The 26379-nt window shown below is 43.2% G+C and overlaps 1 protein-coding gene across 1 annotated transcript in view; it reads right to left on the reverse strand.

Annotated features, from left to right (window-relative positions):
* Positions 1–4056: 4056 nt before the first annotated feature.
* Positions 4057–26379, reverse strand: part of LOC146397015 (uncharacterized) — a 50523-nt gene continuing 28200 nt past the window's right edge. The window contains exons 2-8 of the mRNA XM_084997499.1: positions 13321–13364; positions 10591–10715; positions 9034–9131; positions 8256–8554; positions 7878–7957; positions 6122–6831; positions 4057–5095 (exon numbers count right to left, since the gene is read on the reverse strand). Of these exons, the coding sequence (XP_084853625.1) occupies positions 10685–10715; positions 13321–13364 (75 nt within the window). The 3' untranslated portion in view covers positions 4057–5095; positions 6122–6831; positions 7878–7957; ... (1 more) ...; positions 9034–9131; positions 10591–10684. The remainder of the gene's footprint in view (positions 5096–6121; positions 6832–7877; positions 7958–8255; positions 8555–9033; positions 9132–10590; positions 10716–13320; positions 13365–26379) is intronic.

Here is a 26379-nt window from a genome sequence, read left to right on the forward strand (position 1 = left end):
GGATTCAAATACACTCGGAGGCATGTTGTTAGAGTCCCGTTTATGCATCAGCCAGAATGCATTTAATGACTCAAAACTGACTACAAGAGTAAGGTCCCCAGATTCAGCTCCCTCCCATTTCAACAATCATTTTAAGGATTCATGCTTCGGAGCCACTCCCGTGAGCCCATTCTCACTGTATCACCTGGGATCCAACCTGCCGTAACCTGTCTGTTCTCCTACCTGTCTGAACCTGCAGATGCCCACACAGAGGGATCCTTGGCCCTGCGTTCTTCCTTCTCTTTCCCCCTTTCCATCAATTCATCCACAACACTAACCGCATCAAGCCTTCCCAGCAATGGTGGTGCTACCCTCAACTAACTGACCGGGCCTAAGACCTCTGCAGTTCCTACTTGAGCTGCTTGTCCCCTTCCTAAATCAAATGAGTCAAGGAGCATAAACCTCCTTCGAGACACACCTTCCTGCTCCCTGGAATCCTGTCCTCCCATCCAAGGTGTGGTGTCTTCTTTTCAAGTACTTTCTGCCCATAGCAACAGTCCAATAAAACCTTCACTTGGGAGTTCCCGCCACAGTGCAGCGAAAACAAATCAGACTGGGAACCGTGAGGTTTCGGGTTCAATCCCTGGCCTCGATCAGTGGGTTGGGGATCCAGCATTGCCATGAGCTGTGGTGTAGGTCGCAGACAAGGCTTGCATCCCATGTTGCTGTAGCTGTGGTGTAGGCCTGCAAGCTACAGCTCTGATTAGACCCCTAGCCTGGGAACCTCCATATGCCACGGGTTCTGCCCTAAAAAGCAAAACAACAACAACAAGAAAAAAACAACCTTCACTTGGACTCTGCGCTAGTTGGGAACTTAAAATGACTAGTTTTGGGAGATGATGCAAAGTATACATGCAACCAGGATTTGAGACTAGAAGAGGACAGAAATGTTTTCACATAACAGCAACTAATGCGATTATTACAAATCATATTATCGGTTTTTACTTTCTCTAACAGTACCTTTTTAACCCTGTTTGAGGTTTCCAATTATCTGAAAGTGATTTTGAAATTTATAATTCAGACTTTTGATGTTTTTTAGATTTAAAATTTTTTTGAACCAACTTCCCCATTCCTCCAATACCCCCCCATTTCTGCCTTCCCCACTCCCTCCAGGCATCCAAAATGGTACAATATATATGAATAGGGCCAGAAAGCATATGAATACTCAGTAAATATTAACTGTCTAAATGAATTGATCTATTAGCCTCTGGTACAGTGCTTTTTCTGTCTCTTGAATTCAAATCATTTCCTCTCCTTTTACTAACACGGGCATTCATGCATTCAGTTCAAACCATTGTTTACTCAAGGCTGTTCTGGCCTCTGCAAATGCACAGCCTGGTAATGGTGCAAGAGAGCTTGAGAACAAGTACCCACATGAGGGTCACCGCAGTGGGGAGATGAAAAGAACGTGAGCCTTGACCACAGCAGACCTGGGTTCAAAGGCCGTCTCATCTGTGAGACTGGGGTATTGACCCAACTCAGAGTTGTTAACAAAGGCAAACATTTTGGGAAGGGCTGTTGACTGCTGTGCGCATTCAATTCTCCAAGCTTCCCTGAAACCCTGCATAGGTGGGAAATGGAATTTGAAAGGGTAGAAAGATTTGCCCAGCCCAAGGTCTCATGGCTAGTTAGTGATGGACACTGCTAGAATTTGAACACTTTTTTTTCCCCCACAACCATGGTATATGGAACTCCCAGGCCAGGGATCAAATCTGAGCTGCAGCTGTGACCTGTGCCACAGCTGCAGCAACACCAGATCCTTAACCCACTGCACCACAGCAGAAACTCCTTGAACATACTCTTAACTCTTACTTACAATACCTTGTTTGTGGGAGTATCCTTGAGGATTAAACTCCTGTTCTGTTCCTCTCACACTATAAGTGCACCAGGTTCATTTGCTCGACTCCAAGACAGGAAAGAAGGACACTGGGTTCCAGGTATGGAAATAAATTAGTTGTGTTACGTTAATGTTGGAGAGATGTGACAGTTACCTTGGGAGGAGCTGGGGGGGGCAATGGTCAGGTCAGCCTCGGGACCCATTGTTGGGCCACAAATGGTGAAGGAGATTGGGATTCTGCTCCCCCACAGGGGGTGTGGGAGTGAATGTGGGGAGTGGATCTGTAGCCACTCTGGAAGGACCGCAACTCATCATGGAAAGGATGCTCCCTCTGTCAGTACTTCCACTCGGATGCTTTTTGTTTTTTCAGGTTACAGTTTGATTTGGCTTCATCTTACATTCATAATAAATGTTCCTTTACTTTTGAAAAGTGCTTCACTTGTTTCTGCTTTAAAAAAAGGGGGGAAGCAGGGGATTTGCCTCCACCCAGTTTGGCTCAAGGAGAGGACAGTGTGTCCTTTGGGTTAAGTGTGATGGCAGCTGGAGACTGGGGGAAATGGGGAGAAGCTGGAGTGGGGAGGGAGCAGGAGGGGAGTCAGAAATCTGGGATGACACATCTCTTCCCGCAGGGATTCCACTACCAGCCTTTCTAGCCCACTTTTTTCAATTCCCATTGCAGGTCTGGAAATGTCCTCCTTTCTGGAGTAGAAGGAAAAGACTGAATAAAGGCAACGTAGCATAGAAAGAATGACATGCAAAACTTTGAAAGACACTAACTATGAGCTTTGAACAAATTAGTTAACATCTGAGTGTCTCTGTGTGTAATGGTGAAGATATACAGACCTCTCAGGGGAGCTGGGACAAACCAAGGAAATCTTGTTCATAAAAGGCCTGGCAGAGGAGGTGACACTGAGTGCCTGGGAGAAGACGCAATACTCAGGCTGCAGGTCCAGTTAGTGGGAGAATTTGGCTTCTGCTGAGTCCTCCCCAAAACGTGGTTGGGCTAGGCTGATTCTCCCAAGAAAATGTGTAATGATGGTAATGCTAATAGCTCCTTAAGTTAACTAAAGTTAGTCCACTGGGGAGAGAAAAAAACAGCTGCAAAAGAACTCCATTATCAGGGAGCGTGAAAATGGAAAGGGACATTTTGGAAGAAAAAAAAAACATGGTAAATCTAGAAAGAAACATCTAGAGGAGCTCAATAGAAGATCTAAATTTAACCTTAAAAAATGTCTTTCAAGCGACTGAGAAGGGGCAAAAATTGGTTGACTGTTCAAGCAAGATGTTTATAATAAAAACAGAAGGTTTTTGGTTTTTTTTAGTAACGGTGAAAATAATGTTTAAAAAAGGAAATCCAGCCGTTTCCTTCATGGTTCAGTGGTTAACAAACCCGACTAGTATCCATGAGGATGAGGGTTTGCTCCCTGGCCTTGTTTAGTGGGTTAAGGATCCCACATTGCTGTGGCTGTGGTGTAGGCCGCCAGCTGCAGCTCTGATTAGAGTGCTGGCCTGGGAACCTTCACACACCATGGGTGTGACCTAAAAAAAAATATCCGAAAGACCAAAAAAAAAGAAAAAAAAAGGAAATCCTACAAATGACTCTCAACAGTTTTTTTGGTTTGTTTATTGTTTTGTTTTGTTTTGGTTTTTTTTGGCTTTTTGCTATTTCTTGGGCCGCTCCCGCGGCATATGGAGGTTCCCAGGCTAGGGGTCTAATCAGAGCTATAGCCACCAGCCTACGCCAGAGCCACAGCAACGCAGGATCTGAGCCACGTCTGCAACCTACACCACAGCTCACGGCAATGCCAGATCATTACCCACTGAGCAAGGGCAGGGACCGAACCTGCAACCTCATGGTTCCTAGTCAGATTCGTTAACCACTGCGCCACGATGGGAACTCCACTCTCAACATTTTAAAAATTGTGGTAAAGTACACACTAGCATAAAATTTACCATTGTAATCATTTTTACATATACGGTTCAGTCCTACTAAATACATGCACATGTTATGCAACCATCACCACCATCCATCTCCAGAGCTCTTCGTCTTGCAAAACTAAAACTCTGTACCCATTAAACAATAACTTCCCATTTGCTCTCCCTCCAGCCATTGGAAACCATCATTTGACTCTGGATTTGACTACACAGTGTACCTCCTGTATGTGGAATTATACAGTATCTGTCCTTTTGTGCCTGGTTTATTTCACTTAGCATAATGGACTCTCAATTTTTAAACTACATAGATTCCAAAGTCATCTGCAAAGTGACTTACACAAAGTGAAAATTCAGACCCCACCATGCTGGCATGACACAATGCCAATCTCCATGTGGAAGAGGAATAAAGATGGCTCTACCCAGACCTGGAGGAGGGAGTGAAATGTGACCCATGAAACCCCAAATGCAGGTTTTGGGGTCGGGGACTTCTGTTCCTTTCTTGAATTTCTTTGTGTTGCCGCAACATAAGCGTTCAGAGGGGTCTTGGCCTTATATTCACAACTTTTCCCTTTAGTTTTCTGTAGGGTCCACCCCATTATTACCCCCTCCCAGGATGTTCACTATAGCTCATGATACACAGGCACATGGTCGGTTAGTTCATGTTACTTTGAACTTGCCATGTACCAGACACAGTCAAGAGTTTAAAGTGGATAATTTTAGAGAGAAAGTTGTAGTGGGCAATATAGTCACTTTCCAGCATCTCTGCTCCTTTCTTTCCTGGGTTCTGAAGCCGCTGTGGAATTTCGATGGGTTGAATCTTCCTCCAGTGCTTGACATGAACTCTGGCGTGCTGAAGTGAATCAGTAAAGCACATCACACTGGCCATGGTAATTGGTTTGGGAATGGGTCCACGCCATAAGGCCAACTACTGAGACATGTTCATTGGAAGTGAACTAAGAAGCACGGAGTCCCAGACATCCTACATTGGTCTTACTGTGAAGGCAATGCTGTGGACATCTGCGTCCTTGATAACACGATTCAGGCTCTGGATCAATCTACCCAGAGAGATCATGAGGGTGCAGCCCCTGTGATGGGATTAGTGCCCTTCTTAGAAGAGATGGCAGAAAGCCTCTTGCTCTCTCTGCCAGGTGAGGACATGGTGAGAAGGCAGCTGACCGTAAGCCAGGAAGAGAGCCTCACAGAACCTAACCCTGGCAGCTCTGAGCCTTTAAAATGATTTGTGAGCAAGCTGCCTTTGGGCGCCTCTGTGGGTGACAACATTACCTAAATAAATGAAGACAGCAAAGGAGAAAGGAGGAGGAGGAGGAGGAGAGAAAGGGAAGGCAACATGGTAAAGAGCAGGACTTCTCACCATTTCCACCAGAACAGCCCAGAACAATGAAAGCCCACCATCAGGAGGCCTGGGGAGATGACCAGGCCTCCTGATGGTCACTAAAAAAAATATCCGAAAGATATTTTTTTTTAGTGATGGTAATGCTAATAGCTCCTTAAGTTAACTAAAGTTAACCTTAAAAAATGTCTTTCAAGCGACTGAGAAGACCGCAGTGCCACTATCTTTTTTTTTTTTTTTTTTTTTGTCTTTTTGCCATTTCTAGAGCCACTCCTGCGGCATATGGAGGTTCCCAGGCTAGGGGTCTGATCGGAGCTGTAGCTGCAGGCCTACACCAGAGCCACAGCAACACGGGATCTGAACTGCGTCTGCAAGCTACACCACAGCTCATGGCAATGCCAGATCCTTAACCCACTGAGCAAGGCTAGGGATCGAACCCGAAACCTCATGGTTCCTAGTCGGATTCGTTAACTACTGAGCCACGATGGGAACTCCTAAAATCTCATATTTTATTGTAAAAAGTCATGCAGATTCTGCATTCTACTTGGTAATGTGCTGTGTACACTTTTTACATCAAAATGTTTCCCTATAACCTTTGAGAAGTGCCCTTTCACAGCAAGTCTTTGAAATGATCTCCTGGCCCTGTCCTACCTATCCTGGCAGGATTACACCCCAGTATGAGTCAAAGAGAGCACTGGATTGGCCTTCCCTCTGAGCCTCGGGTCGCTGCGGAGGTGAGGGCTGGATCCCTGGCTGGCGCAGTGGGTTAAAGGAATCTGGCGTTGTCTCAGTTCTGGGCTCTGATTTGATCCCTGACCCAGGAACTTCCATATGCTGCAGGTGTGGCCATAAACTTTAATAGGAAGGAAGGAGGAAGGGAGAGAGGGAGGGAGGGAGGGAACTGGCTCCTTTTTCTGATTCCAACCCCTTATAGCCATATAAATTGCAAAATCACTCACCTTCTTTAAGCTTCTCTTTTGCCATAAGTAAAAGGGAAGGTGATGTCTCTTCTGCCTTTCTCACACAGCTGTTAAGCTCCAAGAAGTTAAAGGAAATGGAGTTCCTGCCATGGCTCATTGGAAACAAATCTGACTAGCATCCATGAGGACGCAGGTTCGATCCCTGGCCTTGCTCAGCAGGTTAAGGATCCGGCATTGCCGTGAGCTGTGGTGTAGGTTGCAGACGCAGCTTGGATCCAGCAATGCCCTGGCTGTGGTGTAGGCCAGCAGCTAGAGCTCCGATTCGACCCATAGCCTGGGCACCCCCATATGCCGAGGGTGCAGCCCTAAAAAGCAAAAACAAAAAACGAAAAAAAGAAAGAAAGAAAACAAAAGAAAGAAATGCAGCAAATATTGAATATTGAAAGCTGGAGGTTTTTCAGAAAAATCTCAAACACGAGGGTTCTCATCCTTTGGGGCATTTACCAATTCAGTAATAACAGCTTATGTCTTATTTTTCATCATATGAAGGGCCAACTCCTTATTTGTGATAGGATTGACTAGGTTAACTAAATGTCAAATTTCTTTCCTTTTGGGTAGTATAGTATCAATCCATTCTCTAAGCCTGGGTGTATTATGCTAGTCAGTACGACTTACACTTGCTAAAATCGCAGAAAATTTGGGGATGTTACTGGTCAACCTGACAGCCCAGCATTGGTCTCCATGAACAGCTGTGGACAGAAATACAGAGTGAAAACCTAAATTAATGACTGGCTGTGGGAAACGACACTTAAAAAAAAAAAAGTTGTGCTGATTAAGAGGTTGGGAATCACAGTTCTAATGAAATCTGGAATCAATATAACTGTTTCAAATCCTACCCTATATTTCTTGAGAACTCTAGGGGTTTCAGATTTGGGTGGAGACTCCATGAGTTTATTTCAAAATACGTATTTCTATTTTAGTTTAGCGTGTGTTGCTTGAGACGTTTGAAAAATAACAAACAGCTTCCATTATATAATTAAGTATCTTTTGTTGTAGAATTTTAAAGGCTTTAGCACTGTATACACACACAGCATTTAAGCTTTGGGGAATTTATTTTACCACATCGGTACTTTCTGTTTTCTTGAAAGCAGGCTCTTTTGGGTCAAAGGCTCGGTTGGGGTGTAAAAGCTGTCAATTCGCCTTCCTCTGCTTTTTAAGCAACTAGACTTCCTGGCTGAGTAGAGCATGCTTGTTTAGTTTTGGTCATGTCTTATGCTCCAAGAGCTACACAACAATAAAAGATGCAGTAATTAAATAGTTTTGGAATTTCTTTTTTTCTTTTTTATATTTTTGGTTTCTTTGGGGCCTACGGTTCATCTCCATGTCCTGAGCTTTCCTTGAAAATGAATTCTTACATTTAAAGTAATAGGGAGCCACTAAGGAAGGGGCTGTGAGATGGGTCACCTCTCAGAGAAAACCAGCCATGGAGAGTGATATGCTCAGGTTGGGTGGCCTGTGAGGGACATGAGCACAGAGAAGACACAGGCCCCTGGGTCTCTCCGCAAAGCCATGGCGAGGTGGTGTCTAGTGGTACTTTCCTGCTCCCCACTTCCTTTTCCTCATTCTCTTAAATCTTCCCCCCCTTGTCTCCCTTTCTCCTTTCCTTTCCCCTTTGCATTTCTTTCCTGTGCCTTTTTCCCCTCTAGTTTCCCTTCTATTCTGCTTTTTCTTGTCCCATTCTTTCTCTCTTCCCTATCCCTTCATTTCTGTCCTAGGGCCCATCTTCTGCGGTTACCGTGAAGATCATTTTCCGCTATGACATCAGACTGCATTTCCTAAGGTGTGTTCCACCATGCACCAGGCCCAAGAGATGCTCTGTGGAAAAAAAAAAAAAAAAAAGATGTGGTTAAATTGCATACCTGTCTCCCCTTTGGAGCTTTAGCACCCCCATTAGCATTTTATAGGTTCTGAGAAATCCTGCGGTGAAGAAACTGGTCTAGCCTGGCTTATCCCACTGTTCCCCAAACCTCCTGGACCTCAGTGTCTTTTCCCTCCAAATAAACAAATCTCATTGATAATGTAATTTGGGGAAACCCTCAACCCCATCCAGTGGTAGAGCCTCTTCTCTTGGCTGAACTTGGGGCTTCAGAGCACCAACTTAATCCAGTCTTACCTGATGTCAAGGCATCTTCTCACTCATCTGAGCCTTTCCGAAGCCATCACTGGTCTCCTCTTCAGTCTGTCCCCTTCAGTGCCCAACATGGCAAAAGACGTGTTGTGAAAAAGACGCAGACGTGCAAAAGTCCTATCCTATACTGCTCACCTCTAGTGTTAAATGTTTAAGGCTGGTGGTTCTTTTTTTCTTTCTTTCTTTCTTTTTTTTCTTCCTTTCTTTTATTTATCCAGCAAATTGTCAAAGACTGATTTTGAAGAATAACACAAAGCATGGCAGACCTTCAAGAAGGGGACCTGCTGGTGGCAATATAAGTTGATACCATCACTCTAGAGGGCAATCTGACAATATGTAACTAAAGTCTTAGAATTCTACTTTGGAGACTTATCCTAAGAAAATAATTGAGGATGTGAGCAAGGATTTAGCTATAGGGATATTTATTTATTTATTTATTTATTTATTTATTTATTTTACTGGAGTATTATTCTATTCATAAGAGCAAAAAAAAAAAAACTGGAAATGACTTTAATATCAAACATTGGAAAACTAGTTGAGCATACTATGGCTTGTTCATATGATGGGGTATTATGTAGTCTTACAAGTAGTTTTAGGAGAGTATTTACTGACAAAGTAGATGCCCCAAATCAGTTCTGTGTTAAAAAAACAAAACAAAAACAAAAACATGGATTTGTACAATGTGAGCCCATTTGTGTAAAATCAACATTCATTGAGTGTTATATAAACATATAAATATGTAAAAGCAAGAAAGAATATTTACCAAAATTTAGGAGTAATTGTCTCTTACTGGGTCGTAAGATCTCAGCAGCTTCTTGTTTATCTGTGCTTTCTACTTTTTATATAAAGTTCATGTGCCTTCTGTTATTGAAAGAAAACAATAAGTTAGAAAAAATTAACAAAAATGGCTGGTGAACCCATACAAGTTTTGTTAGCATTTGAACTCCCAGCTTACTCCAAATAGGGTCCTGTCAACACCAACTGGGACTTTTCTGTCTCCTGGGGGGTAAGAGTTCCATGAGGAAGGTCAAAGAGAATGTCAACCTTCCTTCTGCTATCTGAGGAAATCTGGATACAAGAGCCAGTTTCTATGTTGTGATGCTGCAGTTTACTGGGGGAAAAAAAAGATCAACACACCCCACCATCTATTTATTTAATATTAAAAATAATATTTCACTGAGTTTGGCTGGCGTCAACTTGAGCAGTTACTCATACAGGAATTCAAACAAAAGCAGCACTGGCCCCGGGCCAGTGGGCTGGTGCTGGGTGGTCCATGTCCGTCCTTAGCTCAGAGGAGCTCCTAGGCTGCTTTCAGACCTGCTTTGGGTTGAGAAGATGATGTATTCATTTATTTATTAGAAATGTTTTAACAGGAAATGCTAATAGTTTGCATTTAGGGAGAACTGCCCTGGAGACAGCTGGAGGAACCCAGCAGACAGACGTGGCTGGGGAGGAGACTGCTCCTCTGAGGCTTGCACTCAGATCAGGGCCTGTTGTAAAAGTCTGCACTGGGTTCCCAGCACACAAGTTAGCCCAAAAGATCCAGGTTGCTTTGCTTCAGGACAGAAGTGGATGGAGCAGGGCCATTCTTTCCGCTGTCCTGTTTCCCTTCGCTCTTGCCATTTGTTTCTTAGGCACCTAAAGGTGTGTTTTCAGCGCAGCGGTGATCACAGACATCAGCGCTGTGTATACACACCTCCAGGTGGGCGTGTGGGAGCCAGGGGTAAGCAAGCACATGTGTAACTCAAATGGATTTTTAGTGTGACCAGGAACTGGTGGAGTCGTGTGTGAGTTCAGGGGTTACATGTGCGCATCTTTTCAGTGTATGAGGATGAGTGAAAGATAAGTGTTTTCAGGGGATGTCAGGCGTGTCCTCAAGCTCCAGGGTACATTCCAACATTCCAATGTTGGATCATATTCATGGGTGACTTTGTAGAGCCCAGGAAGAAAGAAAGAAAGAAAGAAAGAAAGAAAGAAAGAAAGAAAGAAAGAAAGAAAGGAAAGACGGGGGGAGTAGAAATCAAGCCCAAATGTATGTGTATGAGAGGCACATGAACAGGTTTGTGTATCTTTAAAAAGCCTCTTCAGCTATTTTGGAAAACGGCAGGACTTTACTTGGGGCGGGGGGGGGGGGGCGGTGTGCGGGATTACAGTGTCTTGGGGAATGGAGTCCAATGTCGAACCCAGTCTGGCACGACAACAGGGCTGTTCCTGTGTTTCCATATAACAATAGAGGTGAAGCCTAACCCTGGAAACCAGTCAAGATTCCCAGAGATAAACCCTTGGGCAGCAAGAATACTGTCAATGAAAAGAAACTGACCTTTCGCCTTCTGGAGTCACAGAATTCCCACAAATGCTGCGTCCTTCTCAGCGCTGGCAGCCTTACCACGGCAGCCCCAGACTTCGACGCCAATTCATAAACAGCACGGAGGGGGCTGCCAGAGCCTGAGAGGAGGGGAGGGTGCTAGAAGCCAGGGCTTCTCCAGTACCCCAAAATAAAGGATCCCCCCTGCCATTTTCTCTAGTGGTTAACCTTCTCTCCAGGCTCACAAAGCTATGAGAAACCCTCTTAATGGGTTTCCTCCGATAGCGTGGTCTTGTCTGCTGCTGCTGAAGAGACCTCAGGTGAGCCTTTAATCTGTCAGAAAGGTGTTCTAAAATCTTGGAATTCCCTGGTGGCTCAGAGGGTCAAGGATCTGGCATTGTCATTGCTATGGCTCAGGCGGGTTCGATTCCTAGCCCGGGAACTTCCACATGCCATGGGCACAACCAAAAAGACCCTTTTTTCCTAAAAAGTTAAAAAAAAAAATCTGCCTTGCCGTGCAGCAGAAAGTGGCACAACATTGTAAATCCACCACACTTTAATAAAAAAAAAAAAAAAATTTCTGAATGGAGAGCCTTTGGCAGATTGCCCAGCCTTGGGAGTCTCAGGGCAGGACTTGGGCTGTGGTGGGGAGGAGCAGGTGAGGATGAGGGAGAGGAGTGTGTCTGTGGCACTGAGAGGTAAGCATGAGGTGGGAAGCCATTCAGTTTCTTGTTCAAGGTCACACAGTTAGTCTCTTGGTGCCCTGGGTTCCTCAGCAAAATGAGAATGGTAGAGTTTCTGGCTTCTAAATCCAAAAAACTAGGACTTCATTCCTTACCAACTGCTTTCCCCCACAACCCTGAAAACCATTAAGCATCACATAACCACCAGAGCAGTGGCTCTCAACCTGGCTGCACATGGAATTGCTGAGGAAGGTGTCAACAATGTTAATTCATAAAGCCCACTTCCAGAGATTCTGGTGGAATTCATCTGTGTGAGTCCTAGACACCAGGACTATTCTTCCCTGAATTCACTTATTAACTTCTATCCTGAAATGTAGGTATTTTCCACACTTCCATCCTTAACTCTCATCTTTCTCTTTATGTCCTCTATATTTCTCTTCTCACTCGTTCCTATACCTTCAACTATCACTCCTGTAGGGATAATGCCCAAATCTATCTGAATTCCCAATCAATTTGTCCAGGTTTCTGTCTACTTATTCCTTGAATGATACTGTAGCTCCAATCCATGCTCAGTTCCAGTCTCCACATCTTGCCCCCAAAGGTCTTCCATTCCTTGGTTTCCCTATTTCTGTAATGACATATCCCCCATTATCCCATCACCAAGGCTCAAAATATTACTCTTATCTTGGATGATTTAAAAATGTATTAACATGAGAGTGTTCACATAGAACCTCTCTGCCACAACATAAACCCCTCTACCACCCACCATGAAGAGAATATTATCTTTGATGGCTTTGCTAAGCCTGACCTCTAAGGAAATTCCCGCCTTTTCCAGGATGGTCTCTAGGCTTCATGATTCAAAATGAGGGGTATGGATAAGAAGAGAGAAGACTGAAGAGGCAGAAGGAAAGGAGGAAAAGAGGAAAGGAAACAAAAAGAGACAAGGGCTTCATGTCCATTTTAGAACAGAAGAAATGGAAAGTGAAGGGTTAAGAGAGTGACAAGTACCAGAGCTGATGAAATGTAAGAATTAGGAGAGGAAAGGGAAATTTAAGAATTGTTCCTAAAACTTTTGCTTTTTAATGTTCTTGAAGAATGGCAAGCAAAATTTTGAATTGGTTTTAAAATAGTTTTGGTTGCTAGACTGTTTATCAGTTCATTGATGCTTTGAGACTGAGCCATTTGGATGCCCAACTTATATTTAGGTTATACATGTCCCCTCGTTCTCCCTCATTTGCCACATCTAAATAGCTGCCAGACCCTGAGATTGTTTTCCCTTCTATCCTTATCACTACCATCCCAAAACATCATACCTGCCACTTGACTTCCTCACATCTCCAACTTTTTTTTTTCTGTGAACTTTGCTTCATTCTATTTCCTACACCCAGAATCACTGCCTAGTTCCATCATTATAAGTTCTATACTTAAAAGCCCAACTCAGATTCCACCAGGTCTCAAGGAGACCTTCCCTGTTGGTGCTTTATACATTCTACATGCCCTCTTGCCCTTGCTCATGTAATTCTCCAAAACAACAATAATAATGATGGGGTGGTACCAATGACTAACATTTATACTGAGCTCATTGTGTCCAGGCACTATTTGCACATATCATTTCATTTAATTCTTGCAACAACCCCGTAAGGTAGCACTGTGGGGACAAGACAGGAAGGGTAAGTGACTTCACCTAGATTACACAATTATAATTGTCACTGATAGGATTTGAATCCAGGCCTCAGAATGTGTATTATTTGTACAGTGTACTTACATTTTATGACTTCAGTACATGCCTGAATGTATCCTTGTCATTCCTCTCTGTCTACAGGCAGTTTTCATTTGTTACTACTTCACATTTTGCACCTCCCCCTAGTCAGCACTCTCAAATAAATGCTTGTGCTTCACTGTCGTCAGATTTACATAGTCACTTAACAATTCCCACTGGTATCCAAATAGAAGACATCAGCATGTGCAAGATCAGGATTTTGACTTACAGGGATCCACTTTAGGTTGAAGTCTTCAGGGACACTTAATCTAAGAGCAGGGAGCATATGTTTATAAATCTTACCTTTGAGTTTCATCTTCTTCCTCATAATGTCTTTGACGTGTCGTCTGTAAAGCAAACCACAGAATGGCCATACTTGAGTGAGGCGAAGATTTAATGCTGCTGCTCTAGTTCAAGTGGCTGTACCTAGAACTACAGTTGTGTTTTGCCAGTCATTGTGAAATACACACACAGTGATTTAATGCAGCTTGGTTTATATTCAGATGCAGCTCTGTTCTAACGGAGTGAGCAATGGGGTTGCTTTTAAAGCAGAGGGCAATTCACGTGGTCAGAACCAGTTTTCAGATGAAGAAAACTATAGTTTTAGTTGAGAAATATAGAAACCAATTATTTTAATTCTATAAAATACATAAATACTTCTTAGCATAAAAGCATGCTTTAACTTTTAAATGCAAACTTCCACTGTGGACCAAGATTAAGGACTGGTTTACTCTCCCACCTGAAACAATCCCCCATATTGACAAAATATCTGAAACAACAGTTTGAAAGGCACTGATATCAGACAAAAAGGAGAGTTATTCCTGAGAGATGTGACACAAATGGAGTAAGCACTAGAACTGTCCCAGCTTACTGCCTTGGGAGAGTATCCAGGCCATAGCTCAGAGAGGGGGCACCCAGGCAGCGCTGGGCAAATTCAGTGAGCTGAGAATACAAGGCGGAGAGTCTGAGGAGACCAAGGCTGCGGGAGTTCTTAGGAGAGATCTGAACAGAGAGAAGAAGTTCTAGAGGTTTGCAGGAGGTTCCCACTTGAGTATTCAGCTGAGGACTGATCAGCACATACATATAAGGAAACTATCTGAGGCCAGAGACAGAACTGTCTAAAAAGATTAGCAGTAACTGACTGGCATTCACACAAGACTGAGAATAGTGTCTCTTCTTACCAGCCAGACTTGAAAAACCTTAAGATTCATGGGCAGGGGAGGGAGAGTGGTAGAGTACACAGAAGGATACTGCCTCTGCAGCAAGGCCCCATTAATCCTGGGCTGAACACTGCTCCAGCCCTACCTAACAAATCTTAAAAACAAGACCTAAAAGCATTCAACTGTTTCCAAGTAATTTAACCAAATCCTAGAACAAAGCTCCAGAATATCTATGGGAATATGGAAAAGGCAGTGTGGTCTGGACTACTAGAATTAATGAGTTTAACGAGGCTGCAAGATACAAGATCAATATGCAAAAATTAATGGTATTTCTAAATACTGGCAATGAATAATCATGTTAAAATTAAATAATACTATTTTCAGAAGTTTCAAAACATATAACATACTTACGCATAAATCTGACAACAGGTATGAAACAACTATACACTAATATTGGGAAACACTAAAGATGTAGATTGTGTTTTCAACAAAAGTTGATGAAAAAAATGAGGTATCTACATACAAAAATGGATCACAGATTTAAATGTAAGACCTAAAACTGCACAATTTCTAGGAGAAAACATTTGTGACCCTGGCTTAGGTAAAGATTTCTTAAATACAACCTCAAAAGCACATTCTATAAAAAAAGCAAATTGTTAAATTGGACTTCATCAAAATTTAAAACTTCTGTTCTTTGAAAGACACTAAGAGAATTGAAAGACAATGGTGATTGAAAGGAAATATGTGCAAATCATGTATATGATAAAAATCATATCCAGAATAAAGAACTCCCAACATAATAAGAAAAACACTCAATAACAAACAATTAACCCATTTAATAGGAAAATGGCAAAAGATTTCAACAGACATTTGATCAGAGAGGACATATAGATGACAAACAAGCACTTGAAAAGACTCTTAACTTCTTTAGACATTAAGGAAATGCAAATTAAAACCATAGTGAAATACTACCATGTACCTATTAGAATAGTTCAACTGAAATACAGGGAGTTCCCATCGTGGCGCCATGGAAATGAATCCGACTAGCAACCATGAAGTTTCGGGTTCAATCCCTGGCCTCACTCAGGGGGGTCGAGGATCCAGCATTGCTGTGAGATGTGGTCAGCGGCTACAGCTCCGATTGGACCCCTAGCCTGGGAACCTCCATATACCTCGGGTATGGAGACGAAAAGACAACAACAGAAAGAAAGAAAGAAAGAAAGAAAGAAAGAAAGAAAGAAAGAAAGAAAGAAAGAAAGAAAGAAAGAAAGAAAGAAAGAAAGAAAGGAAGGAAGGAAGGAAGGAAGGAAGGAAGGAAGGAAGGAAGGAAGATGATACCAAAGGTTGGTGAAGAGGTGGAGGAACTAGAATTCTAGTACCCTGTTGGTAGGCATGTGTAATGTCCAACCTCTTTGGAAAAGAGTCCAATAATTTCTTTAAAAATAAAACATAACCCTTACATGATCCAGCAATTCCTCTCCTAGATATTTACCCAAAAGAAATGAAAGCATATGTCCATACAAAGATTTGTACATGAATGGTCATAACAGGCTTATTTGTAATAACCAAAGCTGTGGTTCCACGAACGCTATCAATATCACCTGGGTATTAGAAATGCAAATTCTGGGAGTTTCCATTGTGGATCAGCGGGTTAAGAACCCAACTAGGATCCATGAAGATGCAGTTTTGATCCCTGGACTCGATCAGTGGGTTAAGGATCTGGTGTTGCCATGAGCTGCAGTGTAGGGCACAGATGCAGCTTGGATCCCACGTTGCTGTGGCTGTGGTGTAGACCAGCAACTGCACAGCTGCAGCTCAGATTCGACCCCTAGCCTGGGAACTTCATATGCCACAGGTGTGGTCCTAAAAAGCAAAAAAAAAAAAAAATATATATATATATATGTATACACACACACACACACACACACACATATGCAAATTCTCATACACCACCCCCTGCCCGGACCTACTGAATGAGGTGGTTTGTGGGTTTACCATTTTCTATTTGGACTGGGAATTGTCCTGGTAACATGAGATTAACAAACCCTTCAGGTAATTCTGATGCAAACTAAAGTGTGATAACCACAATCCCCCCAACCCCAAACATCCCTTACCTCAGATGATGCTAGTATCCCAATCACACTTTGAAAACGGCTACTTCAGAGCAATGCTTCTCAAACTTCAATGTACATATGAATTGCCTGGAGATCTTGTACAAATACTGATTCAATAGATTTGGGAGGGTGGGTTCTAGAGATTGTGCATTTCCAATAAGCTGCCAAGTAATACTAATTCTGCTAGTCTTAACCTCAGTTCTTCTCTTCTAGAGAATCCACTGAGTGTTAGGATAGAATCTAGCCTTCTTTATTCTTTTCTGCTCCAGTATCTACACAGTTTAGGAAGGAAATTCTTCCAGCAGAAAGGGACTCTGTTCTGGAATATTCTCTTGGCCGCCATAGATTCTAACATTCCTTTAGAGCCTAGCCCAGACGTTCTCAACATTAATTCACCTATGAATCTTTTTAAAAATACCAATGCCTGGGAGTTATTTTGTGATGCAGAGGGTCAAGGATCCAGCATTGTCCCTTTAGTGGTTTGGGTTGCTGCTGTGGCTAAGGTTCAATCTGTGGCCAGAGTACTTCCACATGCTGCAGGTGTGGAAAAAAAATAATAACAAAAAACCGGAGTTCCCGTCATGGCGCAGTGGTTAGCGAATCCGACTAGGAACCATGAGGTTACGGGTTCGATCCCTGGCCTTGCTCAGTGTGTTAATGATCCGGCGTTGCCGTGAGCTGTGGTATAGGTTGCAGACGCGGCTCGGATCCCTTGTTGCTGTGGCTCTGGCGTAGGCCGGTGGCTACAGCTCCGATTGGACCCCTAGCCTGGAAACCTCCATATGCCATGGGAGCGGCCCAAAGAAATAGCAAAAAGACAAAAAAACCAATGCCTATACCTTGGCGATACTGTTTTGATTGGTCTGATATGGAGCCTAGGCATCAGTTTTTTTGTTTGGTTGGTTTTTTGGGGTTTTGGTTTTGTTTTTTTTTTTTTTGGTCTTTTCTAGGGCCACACCTGCGGCACACGGAGGTTCCCAGGCTAGGGGTCGAATCAGAGCTGTAGCTGCCGGCCTGCGCCAGAGCCATAGCAATGCCATATCCAAGTCGCATCTGCGACCTACACCACAGCTCACAGCAACGCCGGATCCCTAACCCACTGAGCGAGGCCAGGGATGGAACCTGCAACCTCATGGTTCCTAGTTGGATTCGTTGACCACTGAGCCCGGATGGGAACTCCCAGCATCAGTATTTTTAAATCTCCCCTGATGATGATCCTATACGATGAGCCAAAGCATAGAATCACTGACTAGCTGACTAGGTTACATGGACCTCAGCCCTCTCCCTCTAATATTCATTCAACAAATACTGATAAACCACCCTCTATTTCCCAGACTCTGAGCTAATGTGCTGAGCATACCCAGATAAGGAAGCCAGGGTCGCTGCCCTCAGGTAGTTAAATCTAGTGGGAGAAACAGCTAAGTCTACACTATTTTCGGTACCTATGATAATGGCTACAACAGAGGTATTTCATTCACTAAATAGATATTCATTGAGAATTTACAAGTTTTGGGCACTAGAAAAGAGCAAGACAGACACAACCCCTACCCTCATGGAGGTCACGTCCCATGGGAACTCCAAGACACAAGGGACACAGAAGAGGGGCCCCTAACTCAAACTGAGAATGCTCAGGAAAGGACCCTCTGAAGCTTCCTTTGAAACAAACTTTCATATCACCCAGGTCCCAGAAGAAGGAAGGGTACTCCAAGCAGAGAGGACAGCTCTGGACAGAGAGGTATGTTAGAGCAAGGCACATTCAGAGAATCGGCAAAACTATAGCTGAGGGGGCTTCCCATACGCGAACCCTTGGACTCTTAAGAGCTTCTCTCTTCCCGCACCCCAAAGCTGAAGGTCGCCTTTCCCCTTCCACTTACTAACACCCCTCAGGGGTCAGTCTGACACACACAGTTCTCTTCCAGCTCATCCTATTAACCCAGAACGCACACCGTTAGGGCGTCTCAGGCTATAATCCTCCTCCTCTCTCCGGTCTCGGGGACCCCCGCCCAGAGGCACCCCGTTTCCACTTTTTTGCGCCCACCGCCAGAAAAGGCCTCCAGGTGGCGCCCTTTCACTCAATTCTGCTACTGTCGGACACACCCGTTTTCTGCTCCCACCTAATTTCCTCTCCACTCAATTTCCTCCCCACAAATCCCAGGGCTGGAACTTCAATCTGAGGAAGAGGATCACAGGAAGCGCACACAACCCAGTTGAGTTGCTCGGTTTGCGCCTCTCCCTTTCTTCAAGCAGCTCAGGGTCCATTCTTTGCTCTCTCCTCACTTCAGCTTCCGCTGAAACCCATTCCACCCGCTGTGAACTTCCCCCACTCCACCCACTGTGAACTAGATGGTCCCCACGCCCAGGTGAAGTTTTTTTTTTTCACCCAGACAATGCGTGCTCAAAGAGTCGGTCCCCGGATAATCTGATATCTGGGCACCGACGAGGGTACTGTTTTAAGGGAAAAAAGTCAAGATCCCAAAGATCCAGCATGCTTATCCCATCTCCTGCTGTCCACCTAGGAGAGACCCAGAATGAGGTTTCCCTCACATAGAGGCTGCTGTCAAGAAGCGAGTTTCAGATTCCCTCATGGAAGAACCACTTGAACCTGCTTTAACCATCACAGCAATGACGGCAACTGCTTCCCCTTGACCATTTCCCCTACCCACCGTTTTTCGTGTCCTGCTTGATACTGAGGCTGGAAAATAAGACCCCAGCAGAAAGGTAATAAGGAATTGTTATCAACATTCCTGAGAGCAGAAGCCAGGTGTAAATCATCTTGGTGATCCGCACAGTACCTAGCACAGTGCCTTATCTAGTCTAGGCAGATTACTCTGTAATAAATACAAATATAGCAAAAAATATGTGATGGATTCCAGCCTCTTTGGAGACTGGATGCTGCAGCAGTACAAGGCCAATCCCAGGGCTTACCCTAAGGTCCAGAGAGATATTCACTATTTCCCTATTTATTTCCACTGCTAGTATGGGTTGAGAAGGTGATTCAATTGCTCTGTCAGAAGGTGATTCAATTGCTCTGTCATTTATTGAGCATATGCTGCCTTCTGGTGATGTGAGATTGTGACTGGATGACAATTCTCATTGGGCCATTCAGATGTAAGGACTTACCCTACTAATGCTATAAATAACACGTCTAACAAGCTTTCTTAACATGCTTATTCACGCATCTGGGGACAACCAAACTGCAGGGTAGTTGTCATGAATTAAAGATAGCTGTCAGTTTTTTGCTATTCTCCTCTTATGACTTGGAGTCTACCTCTTTCTTTGAATCTGGTAGCCTGAGTGACTTGTTGGATCAAATGTGATGGAAATGAAGTTCTGGGACTTTCGAGACTAGATTGTAAGAAGCCTTGCCGATTTCACCCAGGCCCCTTAGAACAATTGCTATGGAGTAAGCTAGCCACCACACAAGAAACCTGGTTACCCTGAGACTGGCCCCACTGCTAGGAAAGCTCACGTGGAGAGAGATGCTTTACCAGACCAGCTTCGCCTGAATGAAGACACCTTCAGATGCCTCTAGACTTAGGTATCATCTCATAGTCACCAAATGAAGGACCCAAGGTGAGAACTACCCAACTGAGCTCGTCAACCCCTAGAACCATCATAAATAATAATACAATATTTGTTCTTAGATACTACATCAAAAACAAACAACTATGGTTAGGTAAGATATTATTATCAGAGGAAGCTGAGTGAAGTGTACATAGGACATCTCTATTTTACTATGACTTATGAATCCTAAATTAATTTAAATTATTAAAAATAAATAAGGCAGTAATGCCTTAACCTGGGGAAGATCTATTTTGCAAGAACTAAAGACAGCTGGAGATTTTCCCTGAGCCACGGCCCAGATGCTGACCATGCCAGCACTAGTTGCAGCTAGCAGGTGTGTGTAACTACAGCCCTAAGTGCATTTATTGGCTTTCAAAGTTCAGGGGAAGGTTCTGAGCCCCCCGCCCATGCCAGTGACTCAGCCTCAATCCTAATGTTTCAGTCATCACATTCGGGTCTCCTACTGGGGGAACACCCAGTTCTTCCTTTTGTCTAGTGGGGAAAGAGACTGCATTAGCTCTTCATTTTTCAAAGTCTGACATAAAGATATGAACAGGCATGAAATGTCGCCCAGCCGAAGGAGAGATTTTCTCTGCTAGTGCTTTTTTTTTAAATACCCCTTTTCTTTGGTTCAAAAAAAAAAAATCTCATAACAAACAAGTGAATTCATGTCCTCACTCTGCGGTGCTTTAGAAACATCTTCCCTTCTCTCGCTCTCAGGGCGTCCACGCCCCTCACGGATGGTGACCCCAGAGACAGACCCCAGCCTCACTCCCCACATGCAGTTTCTATCACAGACGTCTGGGGAAGAGCAGATCTTCCGCTTCTGGGGCTTTGCAGACACATGGTTCATGACAACTGGAAACAGCCACTTTGAGTTGGGGGCAGATGGGATATAGGAAGAAAGATGAGGATTTGACAAGGTCCGTAGAGTAATCCACAAATAGTTACTGAAGTCTAATCATGACTCTAAACCAGGCACTGCTGGTTATGTGACAGTGTGCGATAGAGACAAACGACTGTAGTAAAAAAAGCTTTGGACTTCAAGGACCCGGGCTAACATCCCAGTTTTGCCCTTTGCAGTATGGCCTTGGGATAATTTTTTATTCTCTCTATGGGGACAAGAAAATTCTTAGCAACCTCAGGGGCTTGTGGAAATCTCGAGTGCAATGCTTTGTCCACCAGTGGACCGATGAAAGCTATTATTATCACATACCATTGTGTAGTAGGAGGTCGGAGAAGGAAGAGGGAACTGGGCAGGAGCTGTCAGGGAGGACTTGATGGAGGACGTTGGTCTAAAGTGGACCTTGGAGGAAGGAAAGGATTGGGAAAGGCAGAAAAGGCATTCCTCCCAAGAGGAACTGAGGAATGGATTATATCCTGTGGGGGAGGGATAAAATAAGGAAACTCGACCTAACCTGTAAGAAGCGTTTTGACTGGGGAACCATATGGAAAATAATTTCAGAGAGATAAAAGATCCTTTGATTATGAAGGACCTAGATGAATAAAGGTGTAGGAAAGGGGAAAGATACCAGGTAAAGATGCTCACCTGCACTGTATCACAGGATACATCCAGGGCACCATTCGTCTGAAATAGTCATTGTTCTGTCTATACTGCAAAACCCCCTTAGTGAACCATGTTGGATGATGGAAATTATAACGATAACAATATACTCAAACAGTTACTTTCATGGATGCTATATGTAGTAGGAGGCTCTTGGAAATTTATTCTTTATGCTCTCAGAAACAAAACGATGTTTATCTAGTTGGAGGTCTTCTAAAAATGTAACAAAGCATCTTCCTAATCAGAAGTTTCGAAGAAAAAGGAACCCCGTACCTTTCTTTTCTTTTACCCTAATCTACCCCCAGGACTACATCAGCACACTGAAAAGAAAAGGCAGCCTGTGTCCCTACACAGTCTTTCACCAAGATTCAATTCAGCTAGGGTCCCACACCTCCAGTTTGTCATTCTCTGACCAGGGACATCTTGCAACTATTTTTAGATGGGGTGATTACCAAACAGTAAATAAACCCCCTTACAGGGTAAAGACCATGAATCATGAAAGGATCTCATTTTAGGTTTTTTTTTTTTTTTTTTTTGTACAGCTGTTCCGAATGTTTCTTTGGTGTCTTACTACTTTTACAGGGCTCTTTTTACTTGACCTAAGCTTCCTCCTCAAAAGGAAATCACTGGAAGACTGGTTGAATGCTAGAGAAATTCAGGGCTTGACAAATATAGGAGGAAATTCAGCTACATGGTGGCTAAAGATCCTTTGAAAAGAACCATGTTAAGACCCCAAAAGCTGCTGTCTCTCCTGTCCTTGTGAGACTAATCCAACAATTTTTTTTACAAATTATGACTATTTTTTCTGTTCAAATTACTGCTTGCAACACTGCAAAGCCGCAAAAAGTAAAATGCTTTCCAAATGAGGAAACTTGGTTGATGCCTCAAGACTTGAAGTCTGAGATTTTGTCTTGTTCTTTTTGTAGTCCTGTTACCTAGCTCAATAGGTGTTTGTTGAATGAATAAAGGAATACAATTAGTCTGGCCATTATGAAAATAAGAAAAAGAGATAAACTTCTAGATCCAACACGAAAAGCAAATGAAAATGATCAGTGAAGAAATTCTTGTACACAATACGAGTGAAATCATCACTGGGAACAAATATATATTAACTTCCTACAATTCAAAAATAACTAGCTAGTCTAGAAAGCAAAATATTGTCATAATTCCTCTCCTGAGGGAGTTTACAAATTAATGGAGGAAACAATACACAAACTTATTCCACAGAAATATTTGAAAACAATTATCTGCAGACTGGCGTGAGAAAGATGGTGTGTCAGAAATTGTGCTGGCAAGTTGGAGACTAGGTGGGGTTATTCAGGAAGCATGAAATTCCTTATCATCAACGACCATTTATTGAGACTGATTCTCCCTGATTGTGTAGAGAAGAAGATGAAGCTAAGAATGAAGTTGAAATTGAGAATAAATGTGAAGATGAAATGAAAATGATAAACAGTAGTGAGGGTGGGGGCTGAGGGGGTGAAGCAGAGACTGAAGCTGAGGTTAAGGAATGACTAGGGCTTGGTCACCTACACATTCCAAGATATTCTGCAAAAGCAATGGGGACTGGATTTCCTTTCAGTACTTTGAGCAAATTCCTCCTCCTTGTAGACTCCTAATTTCCTTTTTTGGGAAAAGGAAACAATAAAAAAATCATCCCCCCACAGAGTCACAACCCCATATGTTTCTGTGACCTTGCATGTGGTGATATGCATAAAGCCCCTCTTACAGGGCCTAGGACATAGTAGGAACTCAACAGATTGTGACTGCCTTTCTCATATATTTGTCTGATGTATCTTTTTCGATAATGCTACAAGTTTTCTAGGCTGTGCCTAGCCTCATTCCTTGTCCATGGCTCTTGGTCCTGTTCCAACTCTGCTGCTGATTCACCAAATGACCTTGGGTGAATCTCATATCCTCTCTGAGCCTGGGCTTTCAATCAATGAAATGGGGACAAAAAATATCTGTCCGATACAAGTCCCGGGCTGGTTATGAGGCTAATGCATGTAAAGCACCCTGAGTTGCATCAAGTACCAGCAAATCTAAGGTATTAAGATTAAGCCCTTATATGTATCACTCCCTGAAGTAGTATGTTTATGCCCTGAGGCTGGGGTGAGGCTGAAGAAGGACTGGGTAACTAAGGGAACTAAATGCTGCACAGACCCCTGGGATGCTTTCATTGGTGAGTCTGTGGGGAGATTTGGACATCAAATGATCCACAAGTATTAGCCACAGAGACCATTGGACATAATCATATTCTTGTATAAATGAACATAATTTCTCACTTGCAGGAGTTTGGAGGTGAGTCCAAGTTGACAGAAAGACAAGGCCACTGACTGTAAGTGAACACTCACACATGTACACAGGTGTCATATTTGGAGACATGGACGGGCTAGGCTTATTTGCAGGCTGATAAACCGGTTCAAGATCCCAGGGAAAAAATCTCCTGTCAAATACCCCAGGGGGAGGAGGATTAAACTGTGATGAACCTAGAATTCTGTTTTTGGTCCTCTACCCCAGGCAAGCTGAGAACAAATCATGAAGTTGATTTTTTTCCGTGAATTCTGGCTTTGTTTTGTTTTGTTTTTTTATAGTACAGAGGTCTCTCTCTCTCTCTCTCTTTTTTTTTTTATACCTACTATGCAGTGAATTCATAAAGAATGGGTTCCAGCAGCTCAGGCCCTTTTCCATTGCTTCTCACGAGTGTGCTTCTCTGATGGGAGTGGGCTGGCGCTTTGGCTGAACCCATGTACAGCTCTCTTTGGGACCCTTCTTTTTCTGATCATTTTCCTTCAAGTTTCAGGAAGTTAGCTCTTAGAGTGTTTGCTTGAGAGTCAAGCTCAAGGAACCTCAGTAAGGTCGACTTCAGTAAAAGGATGGTTTGGGATGGATCATTGTGGTAAAGGAAAACAGATAAAAAGCCCTTAAGAAGGACAAGGAAGTAGGAAGTAGAAAAAGCCTGGGAATGAGTATCAGACCTTATTTTTAGTCATGATTTTGTCTTTAACAAGCCGTCTGACCTTAGGCAAATTATTTCCCTGCTCGGATCCTGGTTTCATTGTCTGTATGATAAAGACATAGGACTACAGACATGGTTTCTAGGTTGCTGCATGATTAGACATAAGTTTCAGGAGGGTAGGGACATTGTCTTTTACTGCTGTGACTCTAGCACGTAGCAAAATGCTAGCACTCAATAAATACTTGTTGAATGAATGAATAATCTAAGCTCTCTTCTAGCTCTGAACATTCTATCACTTTTGGCAGTATCACCAAAGTAATGCTGGTTCCTCAGCCCCTGCCAGCCCCAAGTGAGTCTTGACCCAAACTATGCTCTTTGCTACATAACCCATGTCCACCCACCAAAACCACTGAGACAAATATTTCCATTTACTCAAGAAGCAAAACAGGCTTTAGCCTCCTAAGAGAGCCAAGGGTGAAGGACAAAATGGGAAATGATCTGTCCCTATAAGTTATTGTGGCAGTAAAATTCATGACCTATAAGTCTTCTAAATGGGGTAAGTATACTTAGTGGACAAATGAGGCTAAAAGGTCAGGTGTGTGACCTTCTAGAGTTACTGAAATGGTCATAGGCAAGATTTTCCTTGGCGGAACAGCTTTCATTCTGAAACTTTGGCAGCCTCTCTCACATGGCAAAAGGTCTTATCCCAAAGGTTGCAAATTCATGCTTTCAGAGTCTGGAGAAGTCATGAATGAAGGGGGCTGAGAATTTGCCAACACAGAATGTGAGAAGTGTGGTGAACTGGATACGTCATCGTTAAAATAAAAATTTTCTTAAAAGTTTTTAAATTTAGTTTTTTTATGGCTGCACCAGTGGCATATGGAAGTTCCAGGGCCAGAGACTGAATCTGAGCTGCAGCTTCGGCAATGCTGGCCGCTTTAACTGATGTGCAGGGCCAGGATCAAACCTTTACCTCCACAGTGACCCAAGCAGCTGCAGTAGGATTCTTAAACCACTGTGCCACAGTGGGAACTCCATAAATTTTTAAATTTTAATTCAATTCTTTTTTTTTTTTTTTTTTTTGCTTTCAGGGCCACACCTGGGGCATATGGAGGTTTCCAGGCTAGGGGTCAAATTGGAGCTGTAGCTTCTGGCCTTCGCCACAACCACAGCAATGCCAGATCCGAGCCACATCTGTGACATACACCACAGCTCATAGCAACACCAGATCCTTAACCCACTGAGCAAGGCAGAGATTGAACCCACATCCTCAAGGATACTACTAGTCAGGTTCATTACCACTGAGCCACAATGGGAACTAATTCAATTTTTAAATGGTATTCTGGCAAAATATATATACATAACCTATATATACATAACTTCCAGAATTAAGCCCCTGGGTTGCCAGTTTGCAATTCAGGCATTATTTCATGATTGTATTCATGGAGTTCCCACTACAGCACATTGGATCAAAGGATCCAGCCTTGATGTATAAGTATTGACTTATGTATTGACTGTGTAAGTCGCAGCTACAGCTTAGATTCAGTCCCTAGCCTAGGAACTTCCATATGCTGTGAATGAGGCCATAAAAACAAACAAAAAAACATTTTTTTTAATTTTAAATATTATATTCATGGTGGTGGGATCTTCTCCAGTGGCTGGTCTTTGAAAAGCCCTGAGCACACACACACTAGGACCTTAATGAATACTTTTGAATTAATAGATTGTTGTTTTGTTGGGTTTTATTGGGCTGAAAAATCTGATGGAGTGAGTCTCTTTTATCTTCTCTTCGATCCACCTTGCCTCCTAGTAAACTGCCTGCCCCAAGGCCTCATTTCCACACTTTCAGCCTGGCCACCTTGAATCAAACTTGACTTCAGTGGGCTCAAAACACTTTAATTCGTTTGTCATCTCTGTCTCCCTCCCTCCCTCTCTCTCCACCATTGCAACAACATGGATGGACTTGGAGCATTATGCTAAGTGAAATAAGTCAGAGAGAGA

This window comes from Sus scrofa, chromosome 14, assembly GCF_054392235.1.
Source record: "Sus scrofa isolate SSC_HxYL_T2T_F1_AM1 chromosome 14, Sscrofa_HxYL_maternal_Yorkshire_Landrace_v2.0, whole genome shotgun sequence".
In the NCBI taxonomy this organism is placed as follows: Eukaryota; Metazoa; Chordata; class Mammalia; order Artiodactyla; family Suidae; genus Sus; species Sus scrofa.